Below are 24,655 nucleotides of genomic sequence, written 5' to 3' on the forward strand. Positions count from 1 at the left end.
GTTTGTCTGTAAATCGCGAGACGAATCTTTTGATCTAGTTAATTCATGATTGAACAATATTTGTCAAATAAAAACGAAAATGCTATAGTAGTGAAATCTGAAATTTTTTCAGAACTAAACAAGACCTTATATTTTCAGAAAAAAACTTGGAAACGATAAACTATCATTTTCGTTTTTCCCTACGTATCTCCTTCCGCGTCCCGAGGGTAGGGGAACGCCGGAACGCTATTCCTACCACGAAACCGGCACCACACCCGCCGCCTGCATTCGTCTGTCTCGTCGCCTCCGCCTCCGCCTCCGCCTCCCGTCCTCTCCTGGCATCGCGCCACCAGTCCTCTGAAGCATGTAATCTCTTCCTCGTCCTTCGACCTTACAGCCTCCTGATGTATTTGTTTGCATTGGTATATCCTCGCTTGTTCCTCCATTTCTTGACAATTTTCTCCATCGTTCAATGTTGCCAAGGGACGGTAGCGGCAGCAGCGGTGGAACCAACGGAGGCAGCGGCGGCGATGGTGCCGGGTGGCTGCGACCTATGGACGCGGAGCAGCTGCGGGAGTGCGGCCACCGGATGGTGGATTTCGTCGCCGACTACTACAAATCCATCGAGACCTTCCCCGTCCTCAGCCAAGTGCAGGCACGTGCCTACTGTCCCCAAATCTGAATATACAACCTGCGGCTTGATATATACAGGGCCTGTTTGGATGGGCTAGAGCTGTTACTAGTTGGCTAAAAATTAGCTAAGGTTGGCTAGATAGTTGACTAACAATTAGTTAAAGACTTGGCCAAAAAAATTAGCCCACCTATTAGCCTCTAGAGCTAATTTGAGCTAAAGTTAGCTTGCTACTAATTAGCTCATGGTATCCAAAATTCTGAACATGACCATAGTGTGTCTCAATCGGATGGGTCTCTGTCAAGTGTCAACCTGCCTGCCTGTGTTCCATTGTGCTATTGTAGGGTAGTATCATTATGCATCCATGTTTTAAATAGCGAGCTAAGACCAAGGTGTTTAGCGTTTTATAAACTGTAATTAGCGTACTTTAGCGGCAAAATTGTGCATGAACGTAAATAGCGGCACAATTTTTTTCAAGCTATTTCGAGCTATAGCGGCAAAAATAGCGAGCTATTTGTTTCCATGTTATGCATTGTTGTTCTATTATTACATCCACCACTTAGAATTAGAATTCGGATGGTGCTCCCTCCTCCCGAGCACCCCCTACGAGCGACTCGGGGGCGACACTGTCGCCGTCTAACACCTCCACTCCCCAGCCCCGCCTTAGAATCATGAAATGGTGTCTTCGACGTTAAAATCATGAAATGGTGAAACTTCCATTAATGATTGACCGAGGAATTTGTTTGCAGCCAGGATATCTAAAGGAACTTCTACCGGATACTGCTCCAAACAAACCTGATACATTGGAGGCCCTTTTTGATGGTAATAATGTTTCCTTCTGCTCCACTTTCAAGTAACATTATAATTCACACTTTCCATATTCTGCTCCAAGCAAACAATAATGTTTAAGCATAGAGCTAGAACCCTTTACTTCGTCTACTCTGATTTATGATAAATGCTATATAATATGCACAGATATACGAGAGAAGATAGTACCAGGAGTTACACATTGGCAAAGTCCAAATTACTTCGCCTATTATCCTTCCAATAGCAGCACTGCTGGCTTCCTTGGGGAGATGCTTAGTGCAGCCTTTAACATAGTCGGATTCAGTTGGATAACCTCTCCTGCTGCAACTGAGCTAGAGGTTATTGTCTTGGATTGGTTTGCCAAAATGCTTAGGCTCCCAAGTCAGTTCCTGTCAACTGGTAAGTGTTCAATAAAATTTTGTTTCAAAGATGCATGCTATTTGAAATGTTTGGTCATGTCAACACAAAATATTAGTTGGTTCTCTTTTTAATATTGTATCACCTCCTTATTAAATTATACCTCAGCTTTCAAAAGAAAAGAACTAAATTAAATGTGCTAGTTGAGAAACTAAGAGCGTTGTGGGTTAGGGTGATATAATATATTAATATATTTAAGTTACATATGCGATACGAAAACTAATACATACTAATATTTTGTCTGGTATATAACATCATCTTCTGAATAGAAAAGGCCTGCATATTTATGTTGCTTGCTCTAATCAGGCATTCAGAGTTACTTTTGTTGTTGCATCTTTGCAGCACTTGGTGGAGGTGTAATCCAGGGCACTGCTAGTGAAGCAGTTCTTGTTGTCCTTTTGGCTGCACGAGACAGGACTTTGAGGAAGCATGGGAAGACGTCCCTTGAAAAACTAGTAGTCTATGCATCAGATCAGACACATTCTGCTCTCCAAAAGGCATGCCAGGTATTTGAATGTCACTTGTGAATAAAATAGCTAGCTACCGAAAAATTCTGATTATGTGTTGGATACTGCACACATTGTGATCATTGTGTTAAACGAAGGGGACTATCAGTCATGTATAGTTTTAAACTTCTTTTCTGCTTTTTGAGCTGACATGCTTCTGATTATAGATTGCTGGGATTTTCCCAGAGAATGTGAGATTGGTGAAGGCTGATTGCAATAGAAACTATGCTGTTGCACCTCTAGCCATTAGTGACGCCATTGCCACAGACTTGTCATCTGGCTTAATACCATTTTTCATCTGTGCAACAGTAAGTAATAAGCACCACTTTCTTCATATGCAAACTTCCTAGAGTAGACCTTGAAATACTTTTTTGTGAGTTTGATCATTGCCATTTAACTTGAGTTATATTTGTTTAATTTCTCAAAAGTCACATTCAGATATTACATAAAATTCAGTTAATCTTATTAGGTCATGTTTGTCACCTTGAATAATTCGAACTCAACCATGTCTTCAACAATAAAATTTGTTGCTTTTTTAGGCATGGTTCAGGTTAGGCAAATTGAAATCCTTTTGTAATGCCATAATACATTCGTTTAGTTGATTGCTGTTTTTGAGATCCATGCAAAATAAAATAATGGTGATAGCTTTTAGATTTGAAATTTATAGATTCAAACTGTGTTGAAATTAACTATTTACTTGTTAGTATTGAATTATTTTGACTTTGACTCGCTTACATCCATGACTCATGTAAATAAATGGAAGAGTTATCTTTTGGTTCATTACTGTTGGAGTATAGGAGTGAGTATTGGCCCATGTGGCTAGGCCTATGAGGCCCATGTATGCTATACTATATTGCTACCCTCCTAGGGTTAGCCTAATCAAGGAAATCAGAAATTCTAACATGGGGCGCTGCACATGGCCGGGGCGCTCTGTCCAGGGGGCTGGCTGCCGGCCCGAGCGCGGCTGCGGGTGCGGGAGGCACGGCCCCCTTCCCTGCACCACCTCCACCGCCCGTGACCCATCGTCCGGACTCCACCATCCTCGCCGCTCTCGTCACTGCTCGCGCTGCGGCTGCGGAAGGCCGGGAACGCGTGCGTGAGGCCGCCCTCGCTTGGGAGCGCGAGCGCGACGCGGCCGACGCCTTGGCCCGCCAGATCGCCGAAGCAGAGCAGTTCCTCGGCATCTCGTCCTCGCCCGGCGTCGGGACCACGTCCTCGGGTTCGGCCGCGGTCTTCTGGCACGATCCGGCCGACCCCCTCGTCATGCAGCTCCACTACCAGGCCGGGGGCGTCCAGAACATCCGCCTCCTCGTCCCGGTCGTCCTCGAGCCCGAGTCGCCCTCCTACGCTCGCTAGAGGGACTTGGTCCTCCTCACCCTCCACCGCTATGCCCTCGACGACCACGTCCTCATCGACACCGCGGGGGCGGTCCCGACCCTCTCGTGGCTACGCCTCGACAGCATCGTTCTCTCCTGGATTCTGGGGATGATCTCTCTGGACCTCCACGACCTCGTCCGCAACACTCCAAGCGCTCGCGGGGCCTGGGCTGGCGCCCGAGGGCCAGTTCCTGGGCAACGCCGAAGCCCGGGCTCTGCGGCTCGATGCGAGCTTCCGCACCTTTGTCCAGGGCGACCTCTCCGTCAGCGAGTTCTGCTGCCAGATGAAGGGCATGGCGGACTCTCTTGGCGACCTCGGTTGGCCCGTGGAGGACCGTATCTTGGTCCTCAACGTTCTTCATGGGCTCAGTGACCGCTACTCTTACCTCTGGATGTGGATCACCCGGCAGCGGCCCTTTCCCAACTTCTTGCAGGTTCGTGACGACCTTGTCATGGAGGAGCTTACTCAGGGCCTACAGCCTGGGTCCACCTCCGCCCCAGGATCCTTGTCCTCCTTGACTGCTCTCACTGCCACTCCTCCGCCTCGTCCAGCCCCGCCACCACAGTCGTCACTTCTCGGTCCTCTTCCCCTCGGGCCGAGCGGGGGTGGGGGGGGGGGGGGGCGTGGCGGTCGCGGTCGCCGTGGTGGGGGACGTGGAGCAGGTCGTGGGGTCAACACGACGCCGCCACCTCCACGGGGTGCACCCTGGCCATCCTTCCACAACCCATGGTCAGGGCGCATCTCCACGTGGCCGTTCCAGGCTTCCGGTGGTGAGCCTTGCCTCCTTCGCCAGTTTTGTCAGCTGCCTTCGCCACCGCTACTTCCACTAAGTGGCACCGGCGTCTCGGCCATCCTGGATGTGATGCCCTGATGCAGCTCAGTCGTAGTTCCGATATTCGTATCGATGTACTTGGGCTGATGATGAGCATTTGTGTCATGCATGCCAACTGGGCCGTCATGTTCGTCTTTCTTTTCATAGTTCTTCTCATGCGGCCTGCATTTTTGACCTTGTACATTGCGACTTATGGACATCTCATGTCATTAGTATTTCTGGATACAAGTACTATCTTGTGGTGGTTGATGATTATTCGCATTACTCCTGGACTTTTCCTTTACGTGCAAAGTCTGATGCTTTCCCCGCGCTTGTCCACTTTTTTGCTTGGGTGTCCACACAGTTTGGCCTCACCGTCAAGGTTGTCCAGTGTGACAATGGTCGGGAGTTCGATAACTCCACTTCCCGTGCCTTCTTTCTCTCTCACGGTGTCCAGTTGCGCATGTCTTGCCCGTATACCTCCTCTCAAAACGGTAAGGCTGAGCGCATGATTCGCCCCACCAACGACACCGTGTGTACTCTTCTCCTTCAGGCCTCGCTTCCTGCTCGCTTGTGGGCCGAGAGCTTGCACACCTCCACTTACCTCCATAACCACCTTCCTTTCGCTGCCTGTCCAGCTCCCACACCACACCACGCTCTCTTCAGTACCCCCTCGCTACGATCACCTTCGAGTCTTTGGGTGTGTGTGTTACCCGAACACCACCGCCACTACTCACAAGCTGGCTCCCCGTTCGACTCTCTGTGTCTTCCGTGGGTACTCCCCGGATCACAAGGGGTATCATGCTATGACCTTATCTCTCATCGAGTCCTCATATCTCGCCATGTGGTGTTCGATGAATTTGTCTTTCCCTTTTCCACCATTACCACTCCCGCTTCCACCTCGGAGCTTGACCTCTCCTCTGTGTTTCCTACTGACCCGGTGGTCGAGCCACCTTTGTCGGTGTTTCCTACAGGTACTGCTACGTCGCCTGTCGCCCGTGACACCTCGGGGCCTCTACCCTGCCCGGGTCCCGAGGGGTCACCTTCCGGCCCAGCCCCTGCGCACGACACAGGTCCCGGGTTGGCACCTCTGACTCCGGCCCCACCGGCACGCTTCGCCCAGCCAGTGCGTGTCTACCAGCGACGTGCCCGGCTGGTGTTGCTGCCTCCGTCGGCGCCGGTGGCCCCCTCTTCGCCGGGGTCACCTACGCCACCGGTGACGTCTTCCCTGCCGGCGACATCGACCCCGCTGCTGAGGCCCCCACCTACCCGGGCCGCGACGTCGGTGTACCACCCTCCGCTCCTTCACCGACACCCGCGTCATGTTCACCCAATGGTGACGTGACACGCGGTTGGTACCCTGCAGCCCCAGGCTCTTGCGGCAATGCCCGTGGACTTGCAGGTCTCCTCCGCGAGGCTTTGCTGGACCCTCACTGGCGCCGAACGATGAAAGAGGAGTACGCGGCCCTCCTCGCCAACCAGACTTGGGATCTGGTCCCTTGTCCGCCGGGCTTCAACATCGTCACCGGCAAGTGGATCTGGATCCATAAGCGCCGGGCTGACGGCACTCTTGAGCGGTACAAGGCTCGCTGGGTTCTCCGGGGCTTTACTCAGCGCCCTGGTGTCGACTACGACGAGACCTTCAGCCTGGTGGTGAAGCCGGCCACCGTCCGCACGGTGCTCTCGCTAGCTCTCACACGCAGGTGGCCCGTACATCAGTTGGATGTCATGTCAAGAATGCCTTCCTATATGACGTTCTCACTGAGACAATCTACTGCAGTCAGCCGACGGGGTTTGCTGACTCTTCTCGTCCCGACATGGTGTGTCGGCTCAACAAGTCTCTCTACGGCCTCAAGCAGCCCCCCCGGGCGTGGAACCATCGGTTTGCTGCCTTTCTACTGACTCTGGGGTTTGTGGAGGTCAAGTCAGATACCTCTTTGTTCATCTATCACCATGGCGCTGAGACTGCATACCTGCTACTCTACGTTGATGACATTGTCCTCATAGCCTCCAGTGAGTCACTTCTTCGGTGGATCATTGCCTCTCTTCAGCAGGAGTTTGCTATGAAGGATCTAGGAGCCCTACATCATTTCCTTGGGGTCACTGTTGAGCCTCACCTTGCTGGATTACTCCTTCACCAGCGGCAGCAGTACACTCTTGATATCTTGGAGAGAGCTGGGATGACTGACTGCAAGCCCTGCTCTACTCCAGTTGACACAAAGGGCAAGCTATCAGAGGCAGAGGGTACACCAGTGACAGATTCCATTGCCTATCGGAGTCTTGCCGGGGCACTTCAGTATCTCACCTTCACCTAGCCGGACATCACCAATGCAGTTCAGCAGATATGTCTCCATATGCATGATCCCTGGGAGCCACACATCACCGCTCTCAAGCGGATCCTTCGCTACCTCCGTGTCACCGTTGACTTCGGCCTCCTCCTTCACCGCCGGTCGTCCTCCACCGAGCTCGCCGTCTACACTGACGTCGACTGGGCCGGGTGTCCGGACACTTGCCGCTCTACCTCCGGTTACGCCGTCTTCCTAGGCGGCAACCTGGTGTCCTGGTCCTCTAAGTGCCAGCCGGTCGTCTCCCGCTCCAGTGCCGAGGCGGAGTACTGCGCTGTCGCTAACTGCATGGCTGAGGCTTCCTAGCTCCGGTAGCTCCTCGCCGAGCTTCACAGGCCTCTCTCCCGGAGCGTACTGGTCTACTGCGACAACGTCAGTGCGATGTACCTCTCCACCAACCCGGTTCAGCACCAGAGGACCAAGCATGTGGAGATTGATCTACACTTTGTCCACGATCGGGTCGCCATCGGCGATGTTTGGGTCCTCCACGTCCCGACCACCTCCCAGTTCGCCGACATCTTCACCAAGGGTCTCCCGTCCTCGACCTTCACCGAGTTCTGCTCCAGCCTCAACATCATCAATGGCTAGTTGCGTCTGTGGGGGGGGGGGCTCGTGTGTTGTACTTTTTTTCGTGTCCAGTCTGCAAACTCCGCTGCGTCGGTAGTCCAGATTGCTGGGGGGGTGTGGTGTTGGAGTATAGGAGTGAGTATTGGCCCATGTGGCTAGGCCCATGTATGCTATACTATATTGCTACCCTCCTAGGGTTAGCCTAATCAAGGAAATCAGAAATTCTAACAATTACATATTGGTACTTGCTTTTGATTTACTTAAAATCTTGCTTACTGCCATGTTATACTGCTCTTTTCCAATGGATATGAAAATACTTATGTGTAACTTGCAAAGCACAGGTAGTGTTTTCTCCAAATGAAGCCAACATTCTATTCTAGCATGTTTTTTTTTTTAAAAAAAGACAAATACACTAACACACTTAATGCAGGTAGGCACGACATCTTCATCAGCTGTGGACCCCTTGCCTGAGCTAGGACAAATAGCAAAGGTGGATATAGTTATGGTGACTTATGAATTTCTCCTGTGATAGTAAGAGTTATTTGTGGATTGACTTATATAATGGGTTCATTTAATCTGTTTGTATGTTGACTGTATCAATTTTTTTCTTTATATTGGCAAAAAGGTATTTTGTTAAATTTATAATTTTCTTTGTCAGACCCTGTTAGAAATCATAAAAATTGATGCATATTGTTCATTTTGAAATACCACAAGAACCAGTATTCTATCTGTTCTTGGTTAACATGTTTCTTTAAAAGAAAATCATTCTTCATAAAATCATGCTTAAATTTTGAGTTCTATATTCTTACTGACTTTTAAGTAATATTTGTTTCTAAGTTTGCCCATCAACAGACCTGCTTGTCTCAGTTATACACTGGGCGCCACGGACCAGTACTGTATTATTGACTTATTGTCCAATGTCCAGGATATTTCACTGAAATTTTGGTCCTCACAATGCCATTAATTAGTTCCATATTCAGAACAGAATTGTGAAATTTCTGTATTTGAATGAACACATCAGTTTTATTTGGTATGTAATATAGACTTCCATTAAACATTTTTATTTACTAACTAATTCTTTTAGGCCAATGACATGTGGCTCCACATTGATGCTGCCTATGCGGGAAGTGCCTGCATATGCCCAGAATATCGACATCACCTAAATGGAGTGGAAGAAGCTGATTCATTTAATATGAACGCACATAAGTGGTTCCTGACAAACTTTGATTGTTCCTTACTTTGGGTGAAGGTAGGCCATGTGATGAAACCAACAACCATATTATGTTTTCTCGTATTACTACCATTGAGCTAAATAATTATGTCTAATTTTCTCCTAAACAACAAGAAAATTGCAGGCCATTTACTTTGGTAGTCCTTTTTTTTTCTTTATTCTTCTCCCAAGTTGATGTTCAATTGGCTAATCCTAATGTGCAAATTGATGTTATGCACAACAGGACAGAAGTTATCTCATACAATCATTGTCTACAAATCCAGAGTTTCTCAAGAATAAGGTTAACATTATATCCCTTAGTTTATGGATTTTACTTTTGCATTTTTTATAAAATGGGATTTATATATATGTTTACAGAGGTTTAGATATCGAATAAAATAATATTCTGATCATGCATACAAACAAAGTGGTGTAACTTGAAATATACAAATTCTGCTTCTGTGACTAAATGTATTGTTACAGTAGTCAAGGGATTAGTTCACAACAATCCTAAAAACATTGCTAACCTAGGAGGAACTAGGTGGTTTCTCTTTCTCTTTAATTAAAAGGATTCTTCTGTTCTTACCCTTGTTTTGAATTCTAATTGTGATTTTGCCGCTACTAGGTGAATTCTAATTGTGATTTTACCGCTACTATTTAGAGGAGTTAATGGTGTCAACTTACCTAAAAAACTAGTTTTGCCATGTGAATTTCCCCATGGGTTTTTAACTGCTCTTTGACTTTAACTTCTACTCTGCCGTCAAACATTTGGATAACATTTTGGAAAAAAAAAACTTATGGCAAAATTTGCAAATAGTTCGAATCTAAGCAAACTTTAACAACTTGCACATTCTTTATCAACCATCTTCAGAAGCCAGGAGGGTTAGGATAAGGTTTTGGGTTAGTGTCATCTTTTATTTTTCTTTTGAATTGTTTCTTTTTCTGAATTCATTTATTCAGCTTTCAACTAAACAAGTCTAGAACACGGGCAAATGGTGGCTTCAGATTCAAAAAAATAAGTGTAAATTGGTTTTGAAAGCAAGGGCAAGAACATAAATAGGCACCCAATGATGAGATTGAGGACTTGAACTTGGGTGATATTTGCTTAAATCCACAACCACAACCAACTGAATAGGAATTATGGAATTTTTATTATAACTACCTCTTTTTAGATAAAGGAATAAATCTGACTTCATCTCTTGTAGCCAAGAGAATCATACCACTTATTACAGCATAAAACATACCAAGAAAAAAACAACTCCGAACTCAATTATAGCATGATTGGCCATCCAAAGGAAGAAAAAGAAATGCATCGCAGCCGTCTCAAGCAAAAAATAAGTCTAAATCATGCACTCCTTGTTGCGTTCACCACATTGTAATTGCGTCCATTGATGTAACCTGTGTGTTCCTTTGAATAGAACTTGGAATAAAGTTTTTTTTTGGGTCGACATTTGTCAAAAACAATTTCATTCCTTGTTAGCCATATTGTCCAACAAATGGCTGCACCTACCTGTTGGCATGAACTAATTGCAAATCTTAATCTGAACTGCCTGAGGGCAGCTTGGCCAGAGGCCGCTTGGATTGAATTGAAATGCAACAAGAACTCACACAGATACAAGGGAGAGGGGGCTGCTGCATATATAGCCTAGAGGGTAGACAACACCCCAACATGTCCCTGACAACTTCTAACTGCCTAAAGCAAAACTGTCTAACAACAACTTGGCTCACAAGGCACCATGTTCAGCTTGGTTGCCAAGGAACCTATTAGGTAAAGTAAAACACAATTACAACAAAGTAAATGGTAACTAGGCTAACACTAGGCTAACCCTGTCAATTCTCCCCCTTAGCCTTGTGTGCCTTGGGGTTGATCTGCCTCAAGCCAATTCTTCCCCTCATCTCCTAGAATTTTGCCTTGCCTAGAGACTTGGTTAGAATGTCAGCGAGCTGATCAGTAGTGGACACATGCTCAGCCTTGATAGTTCCATCTTCTAGGCAGCTTCTGAGGAAGTGGTATTTGATCGTGGTGTGCTTGCTCTTCTCATGGAAGACTGGATTCTTGGCCAGAGCAAGTGCTGACTTGTTGTCCATCTTCAGTTCCACCACCTCGACATTTCTGTCAAGGAGCTCAGCTAGCAGCCGTGACAGCCACAGGGCTTGAGTAGCAGCAGTGGAGGCAGCAATGTACTCAACTTCATAGCTAGAAAGAGCCACCACCTTCTGCTTGATGGAGTGCCAACTGACCAAGCAGCTGCCGAGGAAGAACAGTGACCCACTCGTGCTCTTGCTCGTGTCAACGTCGCCGGCGAGGTCACTGTCGGTGTAGCTGACGAAGCGGGCGCTTCGCGGAGCCTTGGTGTAGTGGAGGTCGTAGTCTAGCGTGCCGGCGAGGTAGCGCAGGATCCGCTTGACCGCCCCTTGATGCTCGACAGTTGGCCGCTTTATGAACCGGCTCACATAGCCGATGGCGTAGGCCAGGTCAGGGCGTGTGTGCACCAGGTAGCGCAAGCTCCCGATGAGGCGCCGGTAGTGAGTGGGGTCGACCGGAGTAGCCGTGCTGTTCTTGCTGAGTCGAAGACGTTCCTCCGTGGGAGTGTTGGCAGGATTGTAGCCATCCATGCCTCCCAGCTCAAGAATCCTCTTGGCATAGTGAGTTTGCCGTAGAGTGATCCTGGTGGCATCCTGGTGCACCTCGACGCCAGGGTAGAAGCTGAGTGCGCCGAGGTTGCTCATGTCGAAGATTTGCTTCATTTGAGCTTTGAACGCCTCCACTTCATCTTTCTCGGTGCGGGTGATGATCAGGTCGTCGATGTAGACGCCGACAAGCAGGACAGTGCGCTCACTGCCCCGCCTGTACATCGCCGCTTCGTGAGCGCTCTGCTGGAAGCCTAATGCCTTCAAGGTGTTGTCCATATTTGCGTTCCACGCGCGCGGGGCTTGCCGTAGGCCGTAGAGAGCTTTGTGCAGCCTGTAGACCTTCCCTTCTTCGGCGACGGCGTAGCCTGGCGGCTACTGCACGTACACCTCCTATGTGGGGGTATAAACCCCTATACCCTCATGGGCCTATATGGGCCGCACCATCAGGGGTGGCTCGGTCCACAGGATGAAGACGTGCGGCGCACGACTGGTCGGCGTGCACCGCAAGGCTACAAGATATTGTACCAAATAGGATACTTTGCTTGTAACTCTGTCCCTTCAGGATATATAAGGAGGGGCAGGGGTCCCCTAGAGGACAGATCATACTGACATTATCTCAACACAATTCAATACAATCAGACGCAGGACGTAGATATTACGCCCACACGGCAGCCGAACCTGGATAAAAACCTTGTCCGTGTCTTGCGTCACCATCAAGTTCGTAGCTTGCGCACCGTCTACCGATAAACTACTACCGTGGGTATACCCCAAGGTAGACTGCCAACTAGCTTTCGTCGACAGTGGCGCGCCAGGTAGGGGTTGTGCGTACAGCTTCCCAAACGAACAAGATGGCCATCATCCCCGACTTCGCGGCCATGGCGGGCGACTTCACGTTCACCGTCAGCTTCAACAGCTTCACCGCCATGACTACGGAGGAGGCGTAGATCCGATCTGCGTCAATCACTTCTTCATCGACGTCGGTCGCGACTCCAACCACGCTGGCTACGACTCCGACTATTCCAGCAACGTTTCTGACCACGCCGACAACGCGTCACCTGCTTCCCTGCTACAAAGGGAGGCAGATCGACAACACCGACCTGCTTGGGCCATCGACCAAATTGTTTGGCCTACTTGCTCTGACCACCAGTCGCAATAATAATCGCTGCGAAGAACGGCGCTATGAGAACAGCGACCACTGTCACAACAAGTCAAAAAGCTCGAGGGCCAAACAATTTTGTCACCACCGACCAGACTTTCGTCCAAAGATAAGTACACTTCTAATATTTATTTATTTTTGGCATAATATTTTTTATTATCCTTCAAAACAACTTTTTGGTTAGCCGACTAGTTTTTTCTCCTACACGAGTTTTCCAGAGCCGGTACTGTCTCCGACTCCTCCCTACACGTGCATGAGATCCGCCCTCTACGTTCCGGGTGGTCGGCAGTAGCTCTCTAGCGAGGCTGACAATCCCACGCGTGTCTAGGTTCCGCACCTCATGCTGATTGTTGGCTAGACCAGAGCTGGTACAAGCTCTAGGATGAATTAACTACTCGTGCTAATTTGATAATAAAAAATCTAAAACTTGTCTCAGTGCTGATTTTTTATCTAAAGTTTATCTATACATCATGTACTACCTATTCTCTATATTTATTTTTCAGGAGTTTGACCCAGTCGACAAGCTACGCTCGGGGACTCGTCGACTATTCCCTACGCTGTGCCCGGGAACTGCTCCGACCACCGAGCACGTTTACGTTCCCAACCACGCTCGGGGACTTGTCGACTACTCTCTATGCTGTGCTTGAAGACTGTGTCGACCACCGAGCACGTTTACGTTCCCAACCACGCTTGGGGACTTGTCCACCAGTCCCTACGCCGTGCTCGGGGATTGTACCGACCACCGAGCACGTCTATATTCTCAACCGTGCTCGGGGACTCGTTAATCACTCCCTTCACTGTGCTCGGGGCTTGCTTCGATCACTCTCCAACCACAGCTTGAGGACTGTTCTTCTCAGTTACATATGAATTGGACTCATACAACTGAGGGGTAATTTTATTTTTTAGACCTTGCTAGAAGGCTCATACTTCGCCTTCCAGCAAGCTCGGGGACTACATCGTTACGATGCATCTGGCGATGTATCTCAGTTTTAGAATTTCTATGAAGACTTTTTTGACCTTGGCACCACGTGCCTATGTCACCTACTACCAGGCTCGGGGACTAAGTGGGCACACTTCACCTTGCGGTGAATATGCTTGCTTTTTTGAGGTCTATACTTTTCAGAAAAGTAAAGTGGGTACACTTCACCAGAAAAGAAATCTTTTTTAATTAAGAGCACCATGCATTCTTCGAACAACCTGCTTCTTCGATGTCAATGTTGATCAACTGTCTTTTGAGTTGGTTAAAATACCGTTGCAACTGTTTGGGCGACTTTCCTGCTTATTGAAGATGTCAAGGCTCACCGGTCGAAGAAGCTCAAGACGGCGTGTTACATCACAATACATGGTGCTCGGGGACTAGCTGTGGGGGTATAAACCCGTATACCCTCATGGGCTTATATGGGCCGCACCATCAGGGGTGGCTCAGCCCACAGGATGAAGACGTGCGGCGCACGACTGGTCGGCGTGCACCGCAAAGCTACAAGATATTGTACCAAATAGGATACTTTGCTTGTAACTCTGTCCCTTCAGGATATATAAGGAGGGGCAGGGGTCCCCTAGAGGACAGATCATACTGACATTATCTCAACACAATTCAATACAATCAGACGCAGGACGTAGGTATTACGCCCACACGGCGGCCGAACCTGGATAAAAACCTTGTCCGTGTCTTGCGTCACCATCAAGTTCGTAGCTTGCGCACTGTCTACCGATAAACTACTACCGTGGGTATACCCCAAGGTAGACTGCCGACTAGCTTTCGTCGACATCCTCCTTGAGGTCGCCGTTGAGAAATGCGGACTTAATGTCCATGTGATGGACGCGCCACTCTTCTTGAGCCGCCAGCGTGAGGACTCGAACAGACTTCATGCGCGCCATCGGAGCGAACGCATCGTCGTAGTCGATCCCATCCTGCTGACGAAGTCGTGCGCCACGAGCCTGGCCTTGTGCTTGATCACCGCGCCCAGCTCGTTCTTCTTGGGCCACTTCAGAGAGATGGGGCGGTGGCCAACAGGGAGATTGACCAGCTCCCAGGTGCGGTTCTGCTCCACCGACGCGAGCTCTTGCTCCATTGCAGGGCGCCAGGCGGGGTTATCCTTGGCCTGTGCGTAGCTGGCCGGCTCTCTGGCATTCGTCAGATGAACCTCGGCGAAGAGGCGTGGAGGTGGCTCCGACGTGGGCGCAGACCCAATGAGGTTGCCGACGGCGCGGTACCGCAATGGCTCGTCGTCGCGGTACGCGTCGAGGCGGTCTTCATCGTCGTCAAGTGGAGTGGCGAACTCCACATGATTGCCATCCTCTGCTTCAGCCGGTGACGGAGTTGGCGATGCAGGGGAAGCAGAACCAGCGGAGGCGGGTGGAGTAGGTGCAGGCGGAGTCGAGGACTGCAGCACATGCGTAGGTGATGACGACCCCAGAGCAGAGGACGCTAGCGAGACGGCCGCACTCTGCTCAGGCTCCCCCGGAGCTGGAGGTGACGGCGATGCGGCGCCGCCCATCGACGGTGAGGCGCTTTGCGCTCCCTCTTCACCTCCCGTTGTCCAGTACTCGACGGTGAAGTCGTTGCTTGCCGCCGTCGAACTCCCTGCAGCCGGGGATGACCAATCCCAGCCGCGACTTTCATCAAACACCACATCACGGCTTACCTTGACCCGCTGCGTGGCCGGATCAAGAATCCGGTAGGCCTTCGCCCCTTCTGCGTAGCCGATGAAGATGCCTGACTTGCCGCGATCATCAAGCTTGCGTAGCTGGCCCAAGTCCTTGACATAGGTGACGCAGCCGAAGACCTTGAGGTGGCTCATCGACGGCGCACGCCCGTGCCAGGCCTCGTACGGAGTCTTGCCCAGCAAGCTCTTGGTCGGCGATCGGTTGAGCAGATGCACCGCCGTCACGACCGCTTCTCCCCAGTACTTGGTCGGCATCCTCCTCTGCTTCAACAGCGCGCGGGCGGTGGCAACAACAGTTTGATTGCGGCGCTCGACCACACCGTTCTGCTGCGGCGAGTGAGGCGCACTGAAGTGGCGTCGAACACCTTCGTCGACGCAGTAGTCCGCGAGCTCGGTGACGGTGAACTCCCCGCCGTTGTCGGTGTGCAAAACCTTCAGCGCGTGGCCGCTCTACTTCTCTGCTTCCGCCTTGAGCAGCTTCACGGCGTCAACAACAGCGTCCTTGGTGGGCAGGAGGGCGACTCACATGTAGCGCGAGGCGTCATCAACCATCAGGAGGAAGTACCGGCGCCCGCTAGGGGTCGCTGGCGTCACCGGGTCGCACAGGTCGGCATGGACCAGCTCCAATGGATCCTCAGCGTGGTACTGCGCCTGTTGCGGGAACGGTCGCCAGCGCTGCTTGGTGACGACGCAGGTGTCGCAGACCTGCTCCGCGTGCTTGATGACGGGGAGGCCACGCGCCATGGAATGTTGGCCGAGCTGGTGTAGCGCTTCGAAGTTGAGATGGCCGATCCGCTCGTGCCAGAGCCAGTCGTCGTTGTCCTTCCTTGTCGCGAGGCAGACCGGCTGCGCGGCGTCGAGATGAAGCACGTAGAGGCGGCTGGGCCCGCGGTTCACCTTGACCAGGAGGTGCCCGCGTGGATCCCAGATGCGCAGCACACCATGGTTGATCTCCACCTTGGACCCGCCTTCATCGAGCTAGCCCAAGCTCATGATGGAGTTGCGTAGCGCCAGGATGAAGTAGACGCCTTGCAAGACACGATGTTCACCGTTCTTCACCTGGAGCACGATGGAGCCGACGCCTTGAATCTCCACTCTTGACGCGTCACCGAACCGCACCGAGCCGCGCACAGTCGTGTCGAGGTCGGAGAACAACTCGCGACGGCCGGTCATGTGGTGGGTGGCGCCGCTGTCGAGGTACCAGCCGTTGAGCATGTCTTCATTGTCGTTGTTCAGGAACGCGTGTGCTCTGGCTCGCTGATGTGGACGAAAGCCTTGGAGCAAAATCCACGGTCCGCATCCTCCGTGAGCATGAGCTTGCCGCCGACGGACACAGGCTTGTGCGCAGGCTCGTCGTCGAGATCGTCCACCGTCTTCATCCTCCTGATAACCTCCTCGATGGTGAGGTCCTGGAAGTCGAGTAGCGTCTCGATCGCGATCTTGAGTTGGGCGTACTTCTTGGGCGTAGCTCGAAGAAGCTTCTCCACCGCTCGCTCCTCGTCGAGGTTCCTCTCGCCGTGGAGGATCATCTGCTGCTTCAGCGTGGTGCAGCGTGGCGCGGCGGACGTGGTCGACGCCGATACGTGTCGCGGCAATGGAGTCCCACGCCTCTTTTGTGGAGGGCTTGTCCGCGAGCGACACCTGCATCTCCGGCGGAACTCCGGCGATGATAGCCTCCAACGCACGCCGATCGTCGTGGTACGGGAGGTTGCCGTACTCAACGGCGTCCCAGAGTTGGCGCGCCTACATCTTGAGTCGCATGAGCGTGCTCTATTCGTGGTAGTTGGACTTCGTCAGTTGCGGCCACGGGGTCCCTGCGGCGCCGTCCTTGTACACCGTCTGGATCGCCAGCGACCCGTGACGGCCTCCGCGTCCGCGACGGCGAGGAGGCAACGGGGATTGAGCCCGGCGATGCCTCTCTGGGCTCCGCGACGGGTTCCCGCGGTACGGATCAGGGCTCCTCCACCCATGCGCGCGCAGCTCCCAGTCCATCTCCGCACGGAGAGCCGCGGCCGTGGCAGCCACCTCCTGAGCTGCTGCTGCTGCTGCTGCCTGCCGCGCCGCCTGCGCAGGCAGTGCGGCTGCGGCCTCTGCTGCTGCCAAGCGCCTGGCGCGATTGGCCCCTGGGTTCACCACGGCGCCAGCCTCTGGGTAGGCGTCCACGGCGACGCCGGCGGCGGCTGCAGCAGCAGCTGCTGCTCTGGCTCTCTGGCTTGAGGTAGACATGGCCCCTAGGCTCTCTCACCCTGGCTCTCGATACCAATTGTTGGCATGAACTAATTGCAAATCTTAATCTGAACTGCCTGAGGGCAGCTTGGCCAGAGGCCGTTTGGATTGAATTGAATGCAACAAGAACTCACACAGATACAAGGGAGAGGGGGCTGCTGCATATATAGCCTAGAGGGCAGACAACACCCCCAACATGTCCCTGACAACTTCTAACTGCCTAAAGCAAAACTGTCTAACAGCAACTTGGCTCACAAGGCACCATGTTCAGCTTGGTTGCCAAGGAACCTATTAGGTAAAGTAAAACACAATTACAACAAAGTAAATGGTAACTAGGCTAACACTAGGCTAACCTTGTCACTACCCCTATTGAATTCGGAGGACTTGGAATTCATAATTTGGAGCTTCTGGGCTGGGCACTTAGAATCCATTGGTTGTGGGCGCAAAAGACTCAAGGCCACGGGCTGGCCTCCCAATCCAAGCCCCACAAAATGCCCAGGCTCTTTTTAATGTTTCTGTGGATGCCATAGTTGGCAATGGGGAGAAAATTATGTTTTGGACTGATCGCTGGTTAGATGGCAATATCATGGCAGAGGTGGCTCCCAACCTGTTGGACAGTCTCGAAGCGAACTGCCAAGAGGCGAACTGTAGCCCAAGCTCTCCAAAATAGAAGATGGGTCAGCTCTTACAGTACAAGTTTGGGTTGAATATCTTCAAGTTTGGGACTTGGTGGAAGGTACAGTCTTGCAACAAGATGTACCTGACCAGTTTAAGTGGAAATTGACCCCGTCAGGCTCATACAGCAGCAAGTCCGCTTATTCTGCCTCTTTGTCGGAATGATCAAGTTCAGTCCTTGGAGAAGAATTTGGAAGACTTGGGCTCACCTGCGTTGCAAAATTCTTCATTTGGTTGGTGGCTCATAACCAGTGTTGGACGGCCGACGGCTTAGCAAAACGGGGTATGCCACACCCGGAGGTCTGCTCCCTTTGTGATCAGGCTGAGGAAACGATCAGTGATAATGCTCAAAAAAAAAAACGATCAGTGATCTTTTGGTTGGCTGTGTGTTTGCTCGCCAAGTCTAGGTTTCGATCTCTCTTGGGCATAGTACAATTAGCACCTGATCTTTCAGTGGGTCATTTCTCTGGATGGTGGAGAAAAGTTGTCAAAGCTGTACCAAAAGAAGCGCATAAGGACCTCAACTCCTTAATAATCTTGGTGGCATGGGAGATCTGGAAGCACTGCAATGATCGCGCGTTTGAGAATTCATGGCTGAGTCTTCAGGTGGTGCTGAGGGCTGTGAGCATGGAGGGAGGTCTCTGGTGTTCAGCAGGGGCTTCGAAGCTCCAAGAGCTCATGCCCAGGTTGCTGGCCCTTGGTGCTTAGGCCCTTTGGTCGCTGGTTGTTTCTCTCGTTCTTTGTGACTAGTATCTAGATTAGTTCATGAGGTGTGGTGTGTGTGTTTGTTCTTTGTACTCGGGTTTGGGTCCTTCTGGACTCGTGTACTGTTTTTTTTTCTACCTTAATGAAATGACACACAGCTCTCTTGTGTAGTTCGAGAAAAATAACAAATCTTTATTTGAGCTCCTCCATTGTTTTACCACCTATGGAAAAGATCATGAACATCTTTGGGACGTTGTAAGCCTAAAACCAAGTAAACAGCATGCTAAAGGAATTTAGCATAAATTCAATCAAAGAAGAGGTGATGAATTGTTTCATTCATGTAACAGAGCATACACAACTTGCTGCATTCCAGTTTATTATTGCTCGCTAGCATCTCCTAATCAGAGATTCTGTAAGGAATATGTTTAGCAGAGTTTAAGGCCAAATTGATTTTGAAATTCTGAGACATGTTTTGCTTCCTTTGAAAGGGAAATTGGTCTATAATGGTAATGCTGCTAATGCAAAAAATCTTCTAAACTTATTCAAATTGATGAACAATCTAAAATGCATATTTTCAACAGAATATATGGATTGGATTTCACAAATAGTAATGAGATAGAATGCACGGGCAGTTTAATAAAAAGGGTTCCCATGTAAAAGCACTTTACTCTAAAAGAGATTTCATTGAGAAGTCATTATTATTTTCTTGTGAATTTATGATCTGATTGGTCCAATATTTATTAACAATTACAGGCTTCTGAAGCAAATTCTGTCTTTGATTTCAAAGACTGGCAAATTCCACTTGGGCGACGTTTTAGGTGAAACCCACACTAGACAACTCGATCTATTACCATTTTTCATATGCATTATTAGTTCCTTATGTTCCATCTCATTGTTTCAATATCTTTCTAGAAATTGGAATGCAACCATGCTTCCATTTATTTGGTTACATAATGAGTAACAAGGGGGTTTTTTTTTCTGCTGCCTATACCATTGATTGAATTTATATGCCAGACTGCAGTGGAATTGTCATAAATAAATTGCACTCCTTTTGGTTAGAAATAAGTGATGCTTAGATGTTGTCTTGACTCAGTCGTCCAAATGTTGACTTACAAAATACATTTTGTATATTGGGTTTGAATGTTTGAAAGTGATGTGAGTAGATTTGTCTTGAATAGTTTCATAAAATCATATATATTTTACACACATATTAAAATAAAAGTAGTAGTCGGCACCCTCAAAACATCACTTCTTTGTGATCAGAGATAGTAATACCTCTGATAGGTCATTTTTTTTATTTAGAACTTAGAAGTCCTTCAGCCATGCACAATCAATTTGCACCTTTATGGAGCATTTCCAATCAATAATTTTAGTCAATCAAAAATAAATTTCTTCATATTTTATTTAGTTTATAAGTTGTTTCTTAATAATCTTTTCCCTTCCCATAGCATCCAAAATATGTCACAAATCATATGTTTTTTTTTATGCTGCTTAGCCCATCATATATTTCTATCCTTAATGCAGTGTTTCTGACTCCCTACAATTCTTTCAGATACTATATATTGTGTCAAATTGTATAAATTTCTCTTACCAATTGGTGCTTCCATTTCAGATCACTTAAGTTATGGATGGTCTTGAGGCTTTATGGCGTGGAGAACCTTCAAAGCTACATCAGAAAGCATATAGAGTTAGCCAAAGAGTTCGAACAACTTGTGATCTCTGATTCAAGATTCGAGGTAAAATGAATAAGAAACCAGCTAACTTCTTTTTGGTACTAGTAAACTCATCAGAAATCACAATTTATTTTATTCTCTACCATAACTTGATCTATGTCCAATTCATTATAACAATTCAGGTCGTGACTCCAAGGACCTTTTCACTTGTTTGTTTCCGCCTTGTGCCCCTGGCGTCTGACCAAGATAACGGTCGCAAATTAAACTATGACCTAATGGATGCTGCTAATTCAAGTGGGAAGATCTTCATATCACATACGGTGGGTCTCTAGGAAATCCTTCTGTACTGTTTGTACTCACAAAATGTTTTATCCACTGATAGTGCTTTGGTTTCTCCCTACTTCATTGAACAGGTTCTTTCTGGCAAGTTTGTCTTACGATTTGCAGTAGGAGCACCGCTTACAGAGGGGCAACACATCTTTTCTGCTTGGAAGATTCTACAAGATTTGGCCACCAAACAGCTATTGGAAAGTTCATAGATTAATTAGAAAAATTGTACAGATTAGTACTTATTTTCCTCTGTGACTGACTTCCAAGCATACTACGCGCGCCTACATATGTTTGTTGCCCGAACATGCGTGCTGCACTTGTTTGGAAGCAGATTTGGAGGTCTTCATTCATTGTTATGAAATGCAACACAATCTGTTGCAATAGCTTTTTTTTTTTTGAGAGGAATCTGTTGCAATAGCTAAAGGGCCAAACATGATGATGGGCCAAATTTGTTCACGGAGCAGTGTTGGGCTCCAGATCCGGCACAACGCTCAGCATTCACAGAGATTACTGGACAGCTTCGCTCCATGTCAGCTGCTGTAGCAAATCAGGCGAAGGCAACCAAATAAGATACACCTTTTGACGTCGTTATACTCCGTTTCAAATTGTGTCGCTCTGGTTTTTTTTATAGGTACATAGTTTTTCTTATGCATACTATGTGTAAATACATATGAAAACTATCAAATATAAAAAAACCCAAAACAACTTATAATTTGAAATTTACAAAAGAGTTTATAAAAATCTCCTACATTACACTTTTGGTCCTGGTGTGCAGTCTTCCAGAAAGATACTAAGTAAGGCCTTGTTTAGTTCTCACAAAAAACTTTTTAAGATTATCCGTCACATCGAATCTTACGGCACGTGCATGGAGTATTAAATATAGATGAAAACAAAAACTAATTGCACAGTTTGCCTATAAATCGCGAGATAAATCTTTTAAGTCTAGTTATTCCATAATTGGATAATGTTTGTTAATTAAAAACGAAAGTGCTACAGTAGCGAAATTAAAAAAAATCAAAACTAAACAGGCCTAAGGCCAGGGTTTTACCAGGATGTCATGCACATTTATTAGAACGTCATGTCAGTAAAACTACACTTTTTGTATGAAACAAAGAGGAGAGAGAAGCAAGTAGTTTCACCATGGTGAAATCCTGCGGGTGTTGTTTCCCACGCTGTGAAACAAGAAATCCCCACTAAGGGCTAAATCATTTCACTATCTTGCATGTGATCCAATCATTTTGCAGTAATTAAATATTTTGCCCAGCCTAGGAAACGTCAAGGTGAAACTCATGCATTGTGGAAGTTGTTTCATTATTTCTTTCATTTATGCTTTGTCAACGGATTTGTTTTGGAAACAGTGTATTGAAACGGACCATTCTGCAGGTCGTAGAAAGTCAAGGTTGAACTTCCCTTCATGGAAATCGAGGCGACCCACCATAAATGATGAATCTTATCTTGCTCTCTACCCATTTGGTGCAAGAGTCCATGCATGTGGTGCATTTTATATACTATCTTCGTTCACAGGAAATCGATCCGTTTGTGACCGTACGTGCCAAAACATGATACTTCATTTCCATGAAAAATGAAAAACGTGCAGTGGACAAGTAGTGCATCCTCTTGTATGCATTGTCAATGTCACGGCACATGCGCGCGGGCCGAACTATGGCTGGAATGCACGCTCGTCTTTCTAGGGTTGGCCGTGCACAAGAGGAAAAACAGGACACTATGGTTTCGGTCTATGCATCTAGGAAGACGCAAGGAATGGTGAAATTTTCAATAATTATGTGTGGGAGTCGTCATGGCTTAACTGAAGTTTGGCACACAGTAGTCGGATGGCCTGATACGTGATGTGGATAATTATATTTCTTTGAAGTGTAGTGGAGGTACGGTGGAGTATGGGTGTGTTTGGTTCGTCCAGATGTGGCCAAATCTGCCCTGGGCTAGATTTCACATGTTTGGTTTCTTGTTCTGGGCCTAGGTATGGTCAGGACGGGCCGGCCGTACGACGTTGGTATGGCCAGCCTTGAAAGGCCAATTCGGCCTTCCCAACTGAGCTCCTACCTAGGTTCCCGTCACCGCTCCTTACCTTCTTCTCCGCCTCCTCCCGGTCCCCAACCCCACCTCCTCAGCAACTCACATCCACGCCGGCGGCGGCAGCGTCCGCGAGGGAGGCCAGCGCGGAGACGAGACGCGCGAGGCGACGGCGCCGGGTCGCCACATCAGGTAGCACCCCGCGTCGGCGTCCCCCAGAGGAGCTAGCGGTGGCGGCGCCGGGCGAAGCCAAGCGCGCGGTGGCCGGAGATGCGGATGGGGAATCTCCGGTCAAGGCTCTCGGCGACGGCGCGCATTCGTGGGCGCATCTCGGGGTCGGGCTCCTCGCACCGTGGGGTCGACTCGAGCACGACGTGGAAGACGGCCAGGACCTTCTTCTTGGCGTGCACCTCGCGGAGCAGTGTGGGGTCGACCACCTCCGAGCAGCGTGGGGTCGCCCAGGACCTTCTCCTTGGCGTGCACCTAGCCGTGCATCTCACTCGTGCTCGCGCCCGCTCCGTGCGCCAGGCCATGCTCCGTGCACGCCGCGCCTAGGCCTCCAGGTTTTCACTCGTCCGGTGCTGCTCTCTAGGAAGCTGTATCCGTGTCCATGTGGTGCTCGCCAGGTGTTCATCAGGTGGTCTCCAGGAAGCTATGCAGTCGTAGATGGGCAAGTGCAGGGGAGGACATGATGGACTGCTGCTGGTGCTATGTTCCATGTTTTTTTTGTATGTTCGTGCTGAGCACCTGAGCTGCTGCCCGTCCGATGGCGTTCGTGAGAATTGGCGCACAGCAGGTGTTCGACGAATTATGTCAAAGGTGGTGAACTAACCTGTATAAAAAAGAAATAACTCTATCCAAGCCAAACAACCCAACCAAACACACTAAAAGTTAGACGAACTTAGATAATTCATGCAACCAAACAAGTACATCTTGGCTCACTAGAGACAGGCTTGATCTAGCCTGGCTTATTTCCTAGCCAGGCTAGAAGAGAGACGGGAAACCAAACACACCCTATATATCTTAGGGCACTCACAATACAGACTTTTATCATAGAGTCTAAAGTTATTTATTACCTCGAACAACGTAGACTTAGAGTCTAAATAAGACTTGGTGTCTTATTTTTCTACCTCTTTCTTCAATAAATATGCTGCCACATCAGCAAAATACCATAAATAATTTGTAATTGATTGTTTTGAACTCTGTGATATAGTCTTGCATTGTGAGTACCTCTATCTCACTCACCGACCAAAGGTTTGCTTTGCTCACGCATGTGTAATGCAATTGCTTATATATACTGAGTGTTATTAGTGGCCGGGATCGGAATGGCGAGGTACGGTGGAGTATATATCTAGAAAGATCTTCGGAGTGACACTAGCTTAAAATGTAATGTTACCGGAGATTTTCTCTCTTCACTCAATATATAGGGTGAAATAAGCAGGTTTGCTCGTGCCAATGAGGACGAGGTAGCTAATTTTTTTGCTAGATTTAATTGGATTTGGTCCACAATAAATGCTAATGCAACAAAGGACTAATCTCGTGTAGTAAGTTGACAAAAGATTGAAACAACTTAAATGTGTAGCTATAATATACACATGATGTGAGTTTATAGAAAAAAAAGGTGAAAGACGAGTCTTCTGTATGCGTGTTGAGACAAACATGGACTCAGAGGGTCATACTGTACATGAATGGTGTGACATCACATCAACGAAAAGTTTGTAGCATCAAATTCAATTTTAAAGCAATAAGAGTGAGAGAAGATATCAGTTAGCAAATGTCCCTTTTTTATTACAAAGAAAATTCCAATGCATTCGTGGCGCTATTATATTTTGGACATAACAATAATAGGCACCCGAACAAGACGCCGCGATTATATAAGCGACCACCGGCTCCGTCGCTCCTCGCTCCT

The 24,655-nt window shown here is 48.7% G+C and overlaps 1 protein-coding gene across 1 annotated transcript; it reads left to right on the forward strand.

Moving 5' to 3' along the window:
* Nucleotides 186–21,320, forward strand: LOC8057946 (tyrosine decarboxylase 1). The gene is made up of 13 exons (XM_002459733.2): nt 186–345; nt 463–634; nt 1,360–1,432; nt 1,586–1,816; nt 2,177–2,340; nt 2,508–2,648; nt 7,871–7,930; nt 8,525–8,689; nt 8,895–8,951; nt 19,466–19,530; nt 20,325–20,448; nt 20,568–20,705; nt 20,799–21,320. Coding segments are annotated over exons 1-13 (1,518 nt in total). The 5' UTR covers nt 186–343; the 3' UTR covers nt 20,925–21,320.

The sequence above is a fragment of the Sorghum bicolor genome, chromosome 2 (genome assembly GCF_000003195.3).
Source record: "Sorghum bicolor cultivar BTx623 chromosome 2, Sorghum_bicolor_NCBIv3, whole genome shotgun sequence".
Taxonomy (NCBI): Eukaryota; Viridiplantae; Streptophyta; class Magnoliopsida; order Poales; family Poaceae; genus Sorghum; species Sorghum bicolor.